The following is a 17974-nucleotide window of genomic DNA, read 5'->3' on the forward strand; positions in this document are numbered from 1 at the left end:
GCTTGACCCTACTTGTCTTCATTTTTCATCAGTCTGCAATTTTCACACTACACAAAAGGCAATATGATAACTTATTTTCCTTCATGTATGTCAAGCTCACTCATGCTCCTCTACCTTCTGCAATAATGACATTCTTCAACCAGAAATGCCCTTTCCCATCTTTATCATTTAGTTAACTCCCACTCTGTCCTCAGGTCACAATTTGCTTTGCCCTGCTCAGAGAAACCATGCCTAGGTTAGCTGTATCTGACTCCCTGGTCACCTTGTTCTCAGACCACTTTCCAACTAAAATTCAGCATTTCAGGACTACAGTTTTAAATATGAATTAAAAGCACTGGCAGGGCTAGGGGTACAGCTCACTGGCAGAGCACGCACTTAGCATATGCAAGGCTCTGGGTTCAATCCCTAGTACCAAATAAAAGTAAAACAAAGCAGCACTGGAATGGCTACACCAGGAGATTGCCACAAACCAATCTTGTCACCACAGGTAAACTGTATCATCAATCAAGAATTTTGTGGATGGGGCTGGGGTTGTGGCTCAGCACTCGCCTAGCACATGCAAGGCCCTGGGTTCAATCCTCAGCACCACATAAAAATAAATAAATAAAGGTATTGTGTCCAACTATAACTAAAAAATTAAAAAAAAAAAAAAAAAAGAATTTTGTGGTTGATAAAATGATATCAAACAATCTAGATTATCACTAAGACCCCTTTTTCAGCTATAATAATCTACATTTTTTTAATGCAGATTAGACTGCATAATAGAGTATTTAAATGATCAGATCTCACTCGACCAACATTTGGTTATTCAAATCACATGGAATATATAAAATGTTCCCTTACAATCAAAGACAGGTCTCCAAGACTCACCAGTCATCTGGCTTCACAGCATCAGGATCTGGGATTTTGGGTCTTTCATCCCAGTCCTCAGGTTTCCGGTCTTCTGGGTCCTCAATTTCTCGTGAAGGATTTACAGACGGAGTCATGTCATTCAGCAGATTTCCACTATTCACAACAGACTGGTCAACTAGTATTTCAAAACTATTATCTGGATTCAAGACTGAAAAAAAGGTTAAATGAAGTTAAAAATAGTTTACTTCCAAGTTAAAAATATTTACTTCCAAGCTCCTTTCCCCACAACACAAAAGATTATGACTAACGAGAAGTACCAACATGAGAGCATGGAGGAAAGACCTTAGGCATTTGGGTCAGAACATGGTCAACAATGCCTGGCTCATGGGGCCCAGAGCATTGTAACTGTTCTTGACCTGCAAAATGTAAATGCTATTTCCTCAGGTTTCTAAGAATCATCACAAATGATAGTTAAAATTTCTTCTTTTGGGGGGGGGGCTGGCAGTGGGGGGTGCTAGGGATTGAACTCAGGGGCACTCACCCACTGAGTCACATTCCCAGCCCTTTTTAAAATTTTATTTAGAGACAGGGTCTAATTGAGTTGCTTAGCACCTTGCTGTTGCCAAGGCTGGCTTTGAACTCCTCCTATCTCAGCCTCCCCAGCCGCTGAGATTACAGGCATGTGCCACCATGCCCAGACTGTAGTTAAAATTTCTGGGGCTGGGGTTGTAGCTCAGTGGTAGAGCGCTTGCCTAGCATGTATGAGGCACTGGTTCAATCCCTGGCACCACATAAAAATAAACAAATAAAATAAAGGTATTATGTCCTTCTACAACTAAAAAAGAATATTTAAAAATAGTTAAAATTTGGGGCTGGGGTTGTGGCTCAGTGGTAGGACGCTTGCCTAGCATGTGTGAGGCATTAGGTTCGATTCTCAGCACCACATATAAACAAATAAATAAATAAATAAATGTCCATCAATAACTAATAAAAAATTTTTTAAAAAAGTTAAAACTTCTAACACCAAAAAAGACTTCATTTATGGACACTAAAAACCTACATAAACTAATGTGATTATTGGTCTAACATGAATGTACATACCAATCAGCAGGCAAGTAAATTGATTTTCATTCATTTGTTTGCTTTTTGTACAGTATTAGAGATGGAACTGGTGACTCAAGCATGCTACCCATGTATTCCGCACTGCAGTACATGCACAGACCCTACAGATATACTTCTGAAGTTCAGTGGAGAATGAATACACAATTTTTAATCCAAAAAGGCATCTGTTTGTTGTTACTGTTTTCTTGCAGTGCAAGGGTCAGTCTCAGGTTGCAAATATGATAAGGTGGCATTCTACTACTGAGCTACACCCCCAGGCCCATAATGGCATCTCAACTGTAATTTATGCTAAAGCCTGTATCCCTCACACAAATCTCAGACAACTGACATTTACTGTTGGGAAAAAATTCTTACTCTTGTGTAATTAAGTAAGAAAGTTAAATATGTGCATGTTTACACACATATGAAGAAACATTATCCTAATATTGATTTTTCAGATAATTTTAGGTGTCTTTTGTTTGCTTATTTATATCTTCTGAATTTCTATATCCTGAATGTATATTCCATTAGTAATAAAAAAAGGTTATTTGCTGGGAGCGTTGGCGTATGCCTATAATTCTAGCAGCTCAGGAGGCTGAGGCAGGAAGATCACAAGTTCAAAGCCAGCCTCTCTACCTTGTGAGGCCCTAAGCAACTCATGAGACCCTGTCTGTAAATAAAATATAGAAAAGGGTTAAGGATATGGCTCTATGGTTAAGCGCCCTTGGGTTCAATTCCTGGTACCAAAAAAAAAAAAAAAAAAAAATGGTCATTTATATTCTTTAGGAAAAGAGCATATCTATATATGATCTCAATCCCCCAAGAAAGGGTTCATTTAAACAAACAAACCAAAAGTATCCCAATATCCAAACAATTAACCTTAATTGCCCAGGTACTGAAACATCCAAAGAAAGTTCCACATGAAGACAATTTTGAAGCCAGGTTCATGGCACAGGCCAGTCATCCCAGCAACTTGGGAGGCCAAGGCAGGACCGCTCAAGTTCAAGGTCATACTCAACAATTTAATAGACTCTCAGCGACTTTGCAAGACTTGTTTCAAATAAAAAAGGACTGATGATGTAGCTCAGTGGTAAAGTGCCCCTAGTACCAAATATAAAAAAGACAATTTCAAAAAATGTTATATACATTTCTACTGCACATCCTAATATTCAACATTTTCTCGACGAAAAACTAAAAGAAGCAGAATGAGAGGCTCAAGGAAGAAATTAATAAGGGGACTTTCTTTTTCTTTTTTAGGTACTGAGGATTGAATCCAGGGGTATTTTACCACTGGGCTATATCCCAGTACTTTTTTTATTTTGAGACAGAGTCTTGCTTATACTGGCCTTGAACTTAAAATCCTCTTGCCTTAACCTCTGGAGGTGCTGGGATCATAGACTTGAACCACCACACCCAACTAAAAAAAGCATTTTTGTTCATTTGTTTTACAGTGATGAAGATGGAAACCTGTACCTCATGTATGCTAGGCAAGCATTCTACCACTGAGCCACATTCCTAACCCTTAAAGAATATTAAAATTGTTTCAAATTTTAGTCTTCAGGCAACCTGTGGAAAAGAAGCTTTCTTTCAGAGTTGACCAATTAAGCTCCTAGCAGTAAGTAAAAAACACCAATCTCATTTGCAAGCTTGAATATTCTCCAGATGACCAACATGAATGTCTTAAAACCCCAAAATACTAATTTTTCTTACTTAATGTATAAAGATGTGTTTTCTTATCAGTAAAATAGGTCTTCAGATCTGCATCTGGTCTCTTAGCGTGCTTTTCTTCATATACACCCGTCTTAGGGTTTTTGTGGCGAAAGATGAAGTGTAATTTATAATCCTCTCCACATTTATCTGGACCAAACATAATTGTATAGGGGGTCTTGTCGTGGAACTGATCCTTCAGAAACAAAAACAGATTATTTTAAGTAACTCTAGTCTAAGTGTTCAAAAGCAACCTTTCAAAAAAGTGTGTATTTCCTCTTATAAAACTCTCAAGCTAAATTAGTGACAGTTAAATGAATAACCAACCAATCATCAGCAAATTTGTGCTTAAGAAAAAAGTAATACATATAACTAGCTACTGTTTCATTCATAAAACAAAGAAATAAGCTAGCTTAAAATTAAAAATCACAGTATCAAAACCAGAAATGAGAAAAAGTTGGTAATAGAGCTTTAAAAGTCAAATTTCAAATGAAAATTAATTAGTATAAAAGACAATACTGTCAGCTAGGCGCAGTGGTGCACACCTGTAATCCCAGCAGCTAGTTCAAAGCCAGCCTCAACAAAAGCGAGACACTAGTGAGACCCCCATCTCTAAACAAAAGTACAAAATAGGGCTGGGAATGTGACTCAGTGGTTGAGTGCCCCTGAGTTCAATCAATCCCTAGTACCCTCCCACCTCCAAAAATATGATCAACCCACCAAAAGATTTCAACAGCAGGTCTTTATTTTCATGGGTCTTTCAAAAAATTTTTTTCTTTTCTCTAAAATTCTTCTTTAAAAACTTGTGGGTGGCTAGCTACATAAACAAATAGAAGTACCTACCAAGTTGAGTTCTGGTGTTTTGGAAAGCAGTTTCACATAAGCACCTCCACATTCTATTCCATTTTGGAAATTAACCTCATACCTAATTTCAGAGAGAAAAGCAGAAAATTAGGGCTGGGGATGTGGCTCAAGCGGTAGCACACTCGCCTGGCATGCGTGCGGCCCGGGTTCGATCCTCAGCACCACATACAAACAAAGATGTCGTGTCTGCCGAAAACTAAAAAATAAATATTAAAAAAAATTCTCTCTCTCTCAAAAAAAAAAAAAAAGAAAAGCAGAAAATTCTATGGCATTTTCTAAGATCGAATCTCATAATTTCTTTTCCCACCCACTCCTGATTATACGTTTATCTTTTAAAAAGGATTCCATCTTCTATTGATTTTGGATGGCTACACAATCCTACAAAAATAAATATGCTAATTAAAAGTAAACCTTGCAGATTCCCAATAAATAGTTTGTGCAAAATCTAGATGTTCATTTACTATCAATAGGATGAACAGCCAGTTTGTTACAAAATAATTTGTTGGGCAGGAAAAAAATAATAATAATTTCAAGATGCTAAATTCTAAATTCACCCAAAAAAGAAATCTATTGTAATTTATATAATCTCTCTCTCCTTCTCACACACACACACACATACATTTACTTAGAGTTATAGTTTCATAATACCTTCTGAGATTACCCTTCTAAAAAGTTTTTCTTTTTCTTTTCTTTTCTTTTTTTTTCTTTGGGTAGTACTGGGGATTGAACCCAGTGCCTCTTGTAAGTGAGCTACACCCCCAGTGCTCTAGAAAGCTTTTATCAAACATGCATTTCACTTACTGAACAATGAGAGGCTTGGTATCAAATAGGAAGGGTTTGCTCAATTTAGCAGAGATGGCATGGTGCTTGGCTCGAGACATCAATACAAGTCCTTTATCACCCGGAAGCTTTGTTTCCTTCATTTCATCTACCTCCCACTTTCCTAGAAGAAAACACACACAAAAAAAGAGCTCTCCACTCCTTAACTATATCTTTTAAAATATATATATATATATATATTTTAGTTTTTAGGTGGATACAATATCTTTATTTTTTATTTTTATGTGGTGTTGGGGATCGAACCCAGCGCCCCATGCATGCCAGGAAAGCGCACTACTGCTTGAGCCACAACCCCAGCCCTAAATATATCTTTTAAGGTCTTCTAAATGATAACAAACTAAACTCCAAGTTGTATAAGTCTATCATACTGACAAATTTTAACACATTCCACTTATCTATGAGAGTTGGGCCATTAATTTAGGCACATGAATATTTGACAAATAATAGGACATGACTTTTAAAAAGTCAGCAGCATATTCATTATATCACTGCCTAGGAAAGACCTTCCATTTCTAACATACAGAAGCATATGTAATAAATAGTTCTATCACTCCATCACATATAAAGCATCACACAAAGATGGCACAACTCTCAAGGAAAAACAACTTGTTGTTGTTTGTGGTGCTGGGGATGGAACCCAGGACTTGGCATGTGACAGGCAAGTGTTCTACCTCTGAGCTAAACTCCCAGCCCACCAAGGAAAAATCTGAAAACATATCTCCTTTTATTTTTATTTTATTTTTTTTCAAGGGCTGGAAAAAACCCAGGACCTTGTGCATGCTAGGCAAGGACTCTTCCACGAAGCTTTACCCTAACCTCAACCTCTCCTTCTAAATCGGTCTTTTTTTTTTTTCATTGTCTTAAATCACTATTAAGAAATTCCATGGAGATTATATTAAATCTGCTATTATATCTAGACCAAAAGGAATTCTCACCATCATATTTGGCAATTTCATCATCAGTGTCATCTTTCTTGGCTTTGGATAAAATCCACCTGTAATTAAGACAAACCCCAAAATTATGATCAAATGATAGCTATTTGTTAAGAGAAACGATATAGGATAGAGGGGAAAAGGGAAAGGAATGAAAGCAAGAACTACAAGCTTCAAAAGAATACTTTCCTAAATGGACACAAACACTGAAAATATAAAGGCTAGATATTTCCATTATATAAAATGTTATCCAAAAGGGAACCATTATTCCCTCTTATTTACATCATGTTCAACTCCCTAGGAGCTTCCTAGAGAAAAAAAAAACCAAAATGTACCTACCCTGACAGAGAGCCTCTGTCAAAGGAATCAGCAAAATAAACTTCTCCTGTTGGAACTGGAGCTTTGTAGGTGACCTGTGTTAAACAGAAGAATAGATAAAAACCTGAAAATTTTGGCAACTTTTTCTTGTTGGAATTTATTTCACTGTTTTGATTGTCACAAAACTGTCATAGGAAGAAGTCTTGAACTTCAATCCACATAGATCTTTGGAAAGAAATAACAAAGGTTGCCAGAGAGATTAATAAAAAGTTGGCAACCTTTGCTTTTCCTTTAAAAAAGATACAAATTTATCAATTTTTTTCCCTTTAAACAGTGCTGGCTAGGAATTAAACATAGGGCCCTTTTTGTTAGGTAAGTGCTCTACTACTGAGTTATACCCCAGCCACTATCTTCAAAATTTTATTATCAAGAGATAAAAGGCCAGGTACAGTGATACACGCCTGTAATCCCAGGAGCTCAGGAGGTTGAGACAGGAGGACTGCAAATTCTAGGCCAGCCTCAGCAACTCAATGAGACTCTGTCTCAAAATTAAAAAGGGCTGGGAATGTGGCTCTGTGATAAAGCACCTTTGGGTTCAATCCCCAGTACAGAGAGAGAGAGAGAGAGAGAGAGAGAGAGAGAGAGATAAAAGGAATATAGATTCAAAAACTACTTCAAACCTTTGGAGATGGAGGCATACTGGTATCTGATTTTGAGTCTTCTACCTCTTCAATGACATCATCAAGGTCATCCTCAATATCAATCATATCATCTTCATGCCCATCATGAGCCTGAACAACAGTAGCTCCAAGGACCAGAAACATACATAATAACCACTTCCCTTCCATGATCTATATAGAGAGTAAAATAAATTCAATGTGTTAACTTCTCTTGTTTAAAATTAACACTTTCAAATCAAAGAACTAAAAAGAATTTTACTGTATTTTATCCTAAAAGCAAGGAGAAAAGTAAACCCAGAGAGATTAAGGGGTTTTCCTAAAATTAGTTAAAAGATTCAGTTTTAAGCTAGGCACAGTGATGGACACCAGTATCTCAGGAGGTTGAGTCAGGATGATCACAAGTTCAAAGCCAACCTCGGGCTGGGAAGAGTGCTTGCCTTGCATGCCTAAGGCCCTGAGTTCAATCCCCAGCACCACAAAAAAAAAAAGGCCGGACTCAGCAACTTAGTGAAACCCTGTCTCAAATAATAAAGAGCCAGGGATGTATATCAGTGGTAAATCGCCCCTCGGTTAAATCCCAGTACCCCCAAAATAAATTGACTAAAAGACTCAAGAACAAAAATATTATACCAAAAATGAGCTACTTTTAACTCTTATTTTCTAAGCACTTATATATTATATTAGACTTTATATCAGACTTATGGGTGGTTAGGTGGGCCTCCTCTCCAAAGAGCCTTGATCTAAAGAAATAATAACTGAGCCACATGGGTAGTTTTTTTTGTTTTGGGGCCTGAGAAGGCAGAGTGAAGATGAAGAAGCTGGGGAAGAAACAAATTTTTGTAAGTGCGACACCATGTGCTCTCAACATATGGCACAGAGTATCCTTTTTTCCTTGTTTCAAATTAACACTGGTCTTTCCCTTTCATTACCAGGACATTTACTGGTATCCTACATTACTAAGGGTTCAATTTTTCCTCTCTGAGGCCATTCGATACCCAGATGATAGCCTCATCACCCCCAAAATCTTGAGTCCCTGTTTGCAAAAATCTCTATGCCTAGCAATCAGAACCCTCTCCCTTAGGCCGTTCCCCCAAAATCCTCCTTTCATCCTAGAGAAGACGTTTCCCACTTCCCTTATGTTTACCAACATTCATTATTTGCTCTCTTAATGTGCATTTAAGTAAAGCTAAAATGCACCACGTATTATTTTCCTATTAATTTTTCCTCATGACAAAATCTGTGGATTTCTGTTCACCTTTCTCTCAGGCTCCTTGCAGTGCTCCAAAATCAGCACAAGAGTCCTGGTTTCAGATAAAAATCCTATGATAAAAACATTGTTGGGCGGAGGATTTAATTCAATTGTAAAGCACTTGCCTAGCATGTTCAAAGCCACTGGTTCAATCACCAGTCCTGGGTGGAGGAACAGGACAACACTGTTACAAGAACACTGGATTTGAAAAATTCTTTAAATTTTTTTTTTTGGGGGGGGGGTTACTGGGGATTGAACTGAGGGATGTGAGCCACATCCCCAGCCCTATTTTGTATTTTATTTAGAGACAGGGTCTCACTGAGTTGCTTAGCACCTGGCTTTTGCTGAGGCTGGCTTTGAACTCATGATCCTCCTGTCTCAGCCTTCTAAGTTGCTGGGATTACAGGTGTGCACCACCATGCCTGGCCTAAAATGTTTTTTAATCCAGGAATATCATATAAAAATAATCCAACAAGTGTTGACAGTGATGTAGAGAAGTTGGAATCCTGATGCACTGTGAATGGGACTGTAAAATGGTACAACTGCTATGGGAAACAGATTCCATATGATCCAGCAACCCCATTCTGCAGTGTGTGGCCAAAATAATTGAAAGCAGGATCTCACAGAGGTATTTACATACCCACACCCATGTTCATAGCAGCACTATTCACAATAGCTAAGAAGTGAAAGCAACCAAATCTATGGATGTCAATCAATGGATGAACGTGGCATACAGATATAATGGAAGACTATTCGACCTTAAAACAAAATCCTGTCATATGTCAGCACATGGATACTTATTGAAGATATCACGCTAAGTAAAATAAAAGTTACAAAAGGACACATTATGCATGATTCCAATTTACATGCGGTTTCTAAAGCAGTCAAAATTCAAAGGCACAGAAAGTAGAATTGTAGCCAACGGGCTGGGGGGAAAGAGCAATGAAGAGATTTTTATTTATCTGCTGGCTGGTACAGGGATTAAACTCAGAGGCATTTAACCACTGAGCCACATCCCCATCCCTTTTTATTTTTAAATTTATGATAGGGTCTCACTAAATTGCTTCTACCATGCTAAATTGCTAAGGCGGGCCTCAAACTTTCAATCCTCTTGTTTCAGCCTCCTTTTTTTTTTTTTTAATAAGAATAGTTTCAATTCTGCAAGATGATAAAGTTCTGAAGATGTTTCACAATAGCATAAATATGCTTAACACTACTGAACTATATATTTAAAATTGATTAAGAAAGGAAATTTGCACCTGTAATCCCAGCAGCTTTGGAGGCCGAGGCAAGGAGGACCCAGAGTTCAAAGCCAGCCTCAGCAAAAGCAAGGCACTAAGCAACTCAGTGAGACCCTGTCTCTAAATAAAAAATATAAAACAGGGCCAGGGATGTGGCTCAGTGGTCCAGTACCCATGAAATAAAAAGAAAGGAAATTTGGTGATATTTTACAATATTTGGTTACAATAATCATAACTTTGTAAAACAGGGCTGGGGGTATAGCGGCAGAATATGCTTTAGCATTCAGAAGGCCTTAGGCTCAATCCCAAGCATCCCTGTTCTCTAAAACGTAAAACAAAATTTGTTGAAGAGTAGTAGTACTTAATTAAAGCACAAAACCAATGGATTAAATAGGACTAGGTTTTGGTATCAGAACATTGTTTCTGCTGGAAAAGTAAACAGTCCAATGGGCTAGTAACTTACCTTTAAAAAGGTAGGATTTCTTTTTCTCAACATTTTTTAATTTGTTGATATACTGTTGTTACTATGACTGAGTTGTATAACCCACCACCACGAAATTCATATTATGATGCTTCAACTCCCTATGACTATATTTGGAAACAGGGCCTTTAAGGAGGTAATTAAGGTTAAATGAGGTCATAAGGGATCAATAGTGCTGGTGTCCATGTAAGAGGAAGTAGCAACAGGAGCACACACCACAGAAAAAAGGCCAAGAGAAAACAGAGGGAAAAGAGGGTCACCTGCAGGCTAAGGCAAGTTAGGAAGGACCTCACAAGAAAGTAATCCTGACAGAACCTTTGTCTCTAATAACCTCTAGCTTCCAGAGCCCTCAGAAAATAAATTTCTACTTTGGTATTGTTACTGAGATAATTGTCTTTAGGTTTTTAGGTATAATGAAGTAGGGCAGTACATCTCAAACTTGAACATATATCAACATCATGGGAGGGGAGTTGTGTATTAAAATCCAGACTGCTGACACATGTGATGGTAAACACATGTAATCCCGCTTCTTTGGAATCTTAAAAAGACAGGAGAATCCCAAGTTCTAGGCCAGTCTGGATAACTGAGTAAAAACTCTGTCTCAAAAAATTAAAAAGAGCTGGGGATATAGCTCAGTGGTACAGTGCCCCTGGATTCAATCCCCAGTATAGAATACGCAGACACCCCAAAGATTGCTGGGCTCATCCCTAAATTTGTTTCCACAGGGCAGGGCAGGGCAGGGCAAGGCAGGGAAGGCAAAGTTAGGCCTGATTCAATGGGACTTTAGGTTAAGAGGATGCTGAGGATACTGGTCCAGAAACCACACTTTGAAAATCATGAATTATCCCTTAAGTTTGTCTCTCATTAATTAGAGACTATTGTTTAGAATTCAAAATAAATTATTATTCAAAAGAAAAAAAAAAAAAAAGAAAATCATGAATTAGGCTTATGAATAATCTATTTATACTACATTCCAATTTACAAATGGATTTTCACATACATTATTTTATGTAAACTTTCTATGAGGTATTCCTCTCATTTTCTTTTACACACTAGGAACTAATAAGACTTAGTGAAGGGCTGGGGATGTGGCTCAAGCGGTAGTGCGCTCGCCTGGCACGCGTGCGACCCGGGTTCGATCCTCAGCACCACATACAAACAAAGATGTTGTGTCCGCCGAAAACTAAAAAAAAATAAATATTAAAAAAAAAAAAAAAGACTTAGTGAAAACCTACTCATTTTGACAATAAATAAACAAGATTCAAAGAAACCAACCCTCCTCCCCCAACTGAAACCCTAAACATGTTACCATGTAGTTTCACACTGAGGTAGTATGACAAGAGACAAAAGACAGGAAAGAGCAGCAAAGGGAATGATCCAGAACAGAGACATTTTGGCAGGGTTTAGTAAGGGAACATGTGACTATAGAACAACTGGCCCAGGTTAGGAGACCATGAAAACTGGTGTTATTGGAGGGCAGGGGGGTGTTACTGAGTAGGGAAAGCAAAGCTATCTGTCTTGTTGGGAACAAGTAGATATTTCAAATAAACTACAGGGAATGCATTTATCTTTCACCACCATTTCCCCTGCTCCCTGAGTTGTAGAACCTGATTTTCTACAAAACAAGAAAGAGGTATTTGGGCACTCATCTGTTCCGTTCACATTATCCAAGGGTTTGTGAAAGCTCACAGTTCAAAATTATTGAACTGTGCCATGTCAGTTCTCACACTGGTACACTAAGGAGTCTCAGTCACTGCAAGCTTTACATATGCTATTTTAACTATAATCTACTAATACTTCCAACATAATGCTAATTATTGGGTCTATTCTAGTTCTAAAAAGCCACTATTAAGCTGACTTAAATTTTCCAAATATTGGGCTGGGGATGTGGCTCAAGCGGTAGCGCGCTTGCCTGGCATGCGTGCGTCCCGGGTTCGATCCTCAGCACCACATACAAACAAAGATGTTGTGTCCGCCAAAAACTAAAAAATAAATGTTAAAATTCTCTCTCTCTCTCTCAAAAAAAAAAAAAAAAAAAAAATTCCAAATATTGTTAGACATATGTTCACATTTGCCAACAATTCAAGATAATATACTTTAAGGTGATGTTAATTTTCTACTTCATTAATGAGAATCGGACATTAGCAAGAAACACCTTCCCTTCAGTCTCTCTATATACACTTCTCATACCAAATGTGATCCAAGAGGTTACACCTATATTGACCAATTGAGCAGATACACAAAAAGGATGTTGTAACTACTATGCTTTCTAGAGGAAAATAGGAGGAAATTTAGGCGATTATGGTTTTGACAATAAGTTTCTCATACAACATCAAAGATATGGCATATGAAAAAATGGTAAGTTGAACTGAAATAAAAAATTTCTCTCCTATGAAAACACAAGAATCAAAAGAGAATTAAAAATTGCCAACTAGAAAAAATTATTTGCAAAATATGCATCGAATGAAGGACTTGTTCTATTTTTCGTACTAGGTATTGAACTCAGGTATGTTTTACCACTGAGCTACATCCTTAGCCCTTTTAATTTTTTGAGACAGGAACTCATTAAGCCTAAGTTGCTATGGCTGGCCTCCAATTTACTACCTCCTGCCTCAGCCTCCCAAGTCTCTGGATGTACGCATGCACCTCTGCACCCAGTTTGAAGGACCTGTTTTAAAGCATACGAAGAACTCAAACTCAGCAATAATAACCAAATATAAAACTGCAAAAGCTGGAGAATTAGGTCAGCAATAGACATGCTTAGCACTTTCTTGACCCTGGGTTCCATCACTAGCACCTTACAAAACACTGAGCAAAAGACCTGGACATCTACTCAAATACATACTGATAACAAATAAGCATAGGAAAAGACCATCAACATCATTTTTTTATTATGGAACTTCACAATAAAATAACAATGTTGAACGGGCCGGAATTTTAGCCTACGTGAGGCACTGGGTTCAACCCTCAGCACTACTTAAAAATAAATAGACAAAATAAAGATATTGTGTACATCTACAACTAAAAAAAAAAAAAAAAAATTAAATAACAATGTGTTACCACTATCAGCTATTCGAATGGCTATAAATTCCCCCCAAAATGGCAAGGATGTGAAGCAATAAGAACTTTCATCGATTGCCGGTGAAACTAAAAAATAGTAAAGCCAACTTGGAAAATTATTTGCAAGCAACCATAATGTTCAACAGATTAACCAATTGAAAGAAATGAGCACTCAAGCCACAAAAAGACATGGATGAATCTTAAATGATTATTGTTAACTATAAAAATCCTATCTGAAAGAGTGATAGACATGTTTTAAAACTCCAATTATATGACATTCTGGAAAAGATATTAACTATAGACAATAAAAATACCAGTTGTTAGCTGGTGCAGCAGTGGACGTCTGTGATCTTACCTACTCAGGAGATTGAGGCAGGATTTCAAGTTTAAGGCCAGCCTGGGCAACTTTGTGAGACCTGGTCTCAAAATAAAATTTTAAAAGAGCTAAGGATCTAAGTTGTTGCAAGGGGTTTAGGGGAGAGTTAGGTTGAATGGGTAAAGCACATGTTTTCTTTTAGGCAATGAAAGTATTCTTAAAGATATTACAATTACAGCTACACTGACACAGCATTTGTCAAAACCCATAAAACATTATAGTAGAAAGAATGAATTTTAATGTATTTAGGATGTCAGGTGATACGAAGACAGCATGCAAACAAAATTCAACAGAACAATCTACCTTATTACAAATCCATGAAACCTTACTAGGGAAAAGGTGCTCAGCAGAACTAGAGTACACAAAAAAAGTACTGTTCTGGGGCTGGGATTGTGGCTCAGTAGTAGTACGCTTGCCTAGCATGTGTGAGGCACTGGGTTCAATTCTAGCCACCACCTAAAAATAAATAAATAAAATAAAGGCATTGTGTTCATCTATAAGTAAAAATTTTTAAAAAAGTACTGTGCTAATCAATAAGCCCATTTCACATGAGTAGGTGCATTAATAATTCTGACACTGTTATATATGTAATTGAAAAATTAAGCGTATGGGCAGTAGATGGTGGAAGCCACTTTTTCACTGTTAAGACTTAGAATTTGGGCTGGGGATGTGGCTCAAGCGGTAGCGCGCTCGCCTGGCATGCGTGCGGCCCGGGATCAATCCTCAGCACCACATACAAAGAAAGATGTTGTGTCCGCCGAGAACTAAAAAATAAATATTAAATAAAAAATTCTCTCTCTCTCTTTCTATCTCTCTCACTCTCTCTTTAAAAAAAAAAAAAAGACTTAGAATTTATCCAGGCACAGTGGCACATGCCTGTAACCCCAATGGCCTTGGAGGCTGAGGCAGGAAGAGGACTAAAAGGAGTTCGAAACCCACCTCAACAGGGGCTGGGTTTGTAGCTCAGTGGCAGAATGCTTGCCTTACACTTGTGAGGCACTGGGTTCAATCCTCAGCACCACATAATAAATAAATAAATACAACAGAGGTATTGTGTCCATCTACAACTAAAACTATTAAAAGAAAAAAAAAAAGAGGGGCTGGGGTTGTGGCTCCGTGGTACAGCGCTCGCCTTGCACGTGTACAGCTCTGGGTTTGATCCTCAGCACCACATAAAAATGAATAAATAAAATGAAGGTATTGTGTCCAACTACAACTGAAAAATAAATACAACTACAACTAAAAAAGAAAAGAAAGAAACCAGCCTCAGCAACTTAGTGAGGGCCTAAGCTATCTCTAAATAAAATATAAAAAAGGGCTGGAGATGTGGCTCAGTGGTTAAATACCCCTGAGTTTAATCCCTGGTATCAGGAAAAAAAAAAGGGGGGGGGGGGGANACAGCTGATCGCCTAGCATGTGTGAGACCCTGGGTTCAATCCTCAGCACCACACAAAAATAAATATATAGATAGGTGAAGTATTGTGTCCAACTACAACTAAAAGATAAATTATTGGGCTGGGGATGTGGCTCAAGCGGTAGCACGCTCGCCTGGCATGCATGCGGCCCGGGTTCGATCCTCAGCACCACATACAAAAAAAAACAACGATGTTGTGTCCGCCAAAAACTGAAAAATAAATATTAAAATTCTCTCTCCTCTCTCTCTCTTTAAAAAAATAAAAATAAAATAAAATAAAAGATAAATTATTATAAGTTTGTAAACTCAAACTCTCTATAGCAGAGTCCCACTGAGCTAAGAAGCAACTGCTAGGTGGCTATAACTAATTATTAGGCTACTAATTAAAAGTGCTACACAACTGTCTTACAATGTGTCCATTTAAATTCTGTCTTGTAAAATTACAAATTACATTTATAGGCCTGGACCTTCAGAGAACTAGCAATTAAATATCAAAACTACAAATATGAAAATCTTTTAACATCTGAGTCCATTGTTTTCTCTAGAAAACAGCTTTAAGTTATATGTGAATGTGAGTATTGTCTTATGATATCCCTTAATGTAAGCAAAGTTAATAAAAACAATACTATGGCCGGCGTGATGCATACCTGTAATCCCAGCGACTCAGGAGGTTGAGGAAGGAGGATAGCAAGTTCAAAGCCAGCCTCAGCAACTTAGTGGGGCTCTAAGCAACTTAGGGCTGGGGACATAGCTCAGTGGTTAAGCACCCCTGGGTTCAAAGCTGGTACCAAAAAAAAAAAAAAAAACCTTATGGTATATTTTCATTCTACACAGAACACCACCAAAAAGAATAAAATTTCAAAACTCAATTACTGATGTGATAAAATTGGTTATAGCCCCCCCACCAACACACACATACAAACTAGTAAAATCTGAATAAAGTATTACTAGATCAGTGAAGATAGTTCTTCAGATCTGGTCAAAGTTGTCCAGAAACCAGCTTGAAATTAACTTGGTTCTCTATATAAACTACAGCAAGACTCAGATATGTGATAAGAAACATAAGTCTGGTGAGATAGTCTTTCTCAATTAAGAAGGATTGGGGTGATGCGGATATAGGGGATTAGGTCTGTGGTAAGTACTAGTTCCTGGTCCCCAGTACTACGTAAAAGAAAGAAAGAAAAGAAAGAAAAAGAAGGGCCTAAGGGATGGAAAGTGTAGTTTAGTGGTAGAATGCTTGACTACCATGTTTGAGGTCCTGGGTTCTATTTCCAACACCAGAAAAAAAGTGTGGGGAGGGGTTGGTAATCAAACAATTATCTACCTATACCCAGGTCAAAGCCTATCCTCTGTAATGATATAAACAAATATGAACAAATGTACACAAAGCCAAGAAAATAGAGCACATTTATAAGACAAAGATTTTTGGTTTGCTTCCCAGTTTCCCAAAGGCAAAGCAAAAAGGCCCAACTCTCAAATTATTAGGGTCAGAAGGAACCTTCAAAAGCACTTAATCCACTCACATTTAATATTTCATTTCACTTTTAACTTTTAGAAGAGTGAATTTATTTTTATAGAAATGGAAGTTGCCTATTTAAAAACTGAAATTCAGAAAATTAATTCCTCATACATAAGGCAGCAGCATATGTGGCAGAATAACCTGTCAAGTCAGAGAAGCCTGAATTCCACTCTCTCCTGATTCTCTGTATGGCTTCCTTGGGCTTATTTAACTTCCAGAAGTCCTCCTTTCCCTATTTTAGATGTGTGTTTAGAACTACTTGCTCAACAGCTTGCTGTGAAAATATGAAAATATAATTCATCTATCAGTCAGGTACACTTTATAGGCATATTCAAATGTCCTGGTCTTCAAAACACAACATGTACATCAGATGACTAAATTTTAAATTCTCATATATTATTTTTTTTCCCTTCCAGCGCTGGGAATTGAACACAGGAAATGCTAGGCAAGTGCTCTGCTACCAAGCTACACCTCCAACCACTAAATTCTCATTTGACCAAAACATCTAATATGGCTAGAGGATTCTACATAACAAGCTATATTAATTGTAAACTTGCTTTCTTGCAACTACATTATGTGATTTCTTCAACTCTTACATCCAACAGTGTATAAGATATAAACTTCCATGTTCATCTTTTTTCCTTATCCTTCCATTACTTTTAATGAAACCCCTTAAATTATTTTTTGTAAATTACAATACTGTTCTCAGCACAATTTTTGAAAGTCCATGTTATTTATTTATTTTTTTTTTATAATTTTTATTTATTTTTATTGTTTAATTTTCGGCGGACACAACATCTTTGTTGGTATGTGGTGCTGAGGATCGAACCCGGGATGCACGCATGCCAGGCGAGCGCGCTACCGCTTGAGCCACACCCCCAGCCCAAGTCCATGTTATTTTCTATACATTTACATGAGACTTCAACTAACACAAGTTTGTTTGTTTGTTTGTTTGTTTTCTATTTTTTGGCATAATGGGGATTGAACCCAGAGCCTCACTCATGCTAGACAAGCGCTCTACCACTGAGCTATATCCCCAGCCCTTTGTAAACTGATAGGGCCTTACTAAATTGCTGAGGCGGACCTCAAATTTACAATCCTCCTGCCTCAGTCTACCAAACAGCTAGGATTATGGGCATGTGCCACCACACTTGGCATAAACATCCTATTTTTTAACAAAAGCAGATTTACTCTATAACATTTCAGCAAATCCTGACAATATTTAGGTCAACTTTAAAAATGGGAAAACACTTAGCAGAAATATTAAATTTGTTAAAAGGCAGAAATAAGGGTCCATTTGGACTGGGTTGTGGCTCAGTGAGAGAGCTTGCCTCGCATAT

General features: G+C 37.6%; 1 protein-coding gene across 2 annotated transcripts in view; it reads right to left on the reverse strand.

The window, feature by feature from the left end:
• Positions 1-17974, reverse strand: part of Canx (calnexin) — a 33484-nt gene that overhangs the window by 10640 nt on the left and 4870 nt on the right. For both annotated transcript variants that reach the window (XM_048784764.1, XM_015506404.2), the window contains exons 2-8: positions 7295-7465; positions 6636-6709; positions 6300-6358; positions 5326-5467; positions 4504-4585; positions 3664-3856; positions 871-1060 (exon numbers count right to left, since the gene is read on the reverse strand). In XM_048784764.1, coding sequence (XP_048640721.1) covers positions 871-1060; positions 3664-3856; positions 4504-4585; positions 5326-5467; positions 6300-6358; positions 6636-6709; positions 7295-7465 — 911 coding nt within the window. The remainder of the gene's footprint in view (positions 1-870; positions 1061-3663; positions 3857-4503; positions 4586-5325; positions 5468-6299; positions 6359-6635; positions 6710-7294; positions 7466-17974) is intronic.

Source organism: Marmota marmota, unplaced genomic scaffold (assembly GCF_001458135.2).
Source record: "Marmota marmota marmota unplaced genomic scaffold, marMar, whole genome shotgun sequence".
NCBI lineage: Eukaryota > Metazoa > Chordata > Mammalia > Rodentia > Sciuridae > Marmota > Marmota marmota.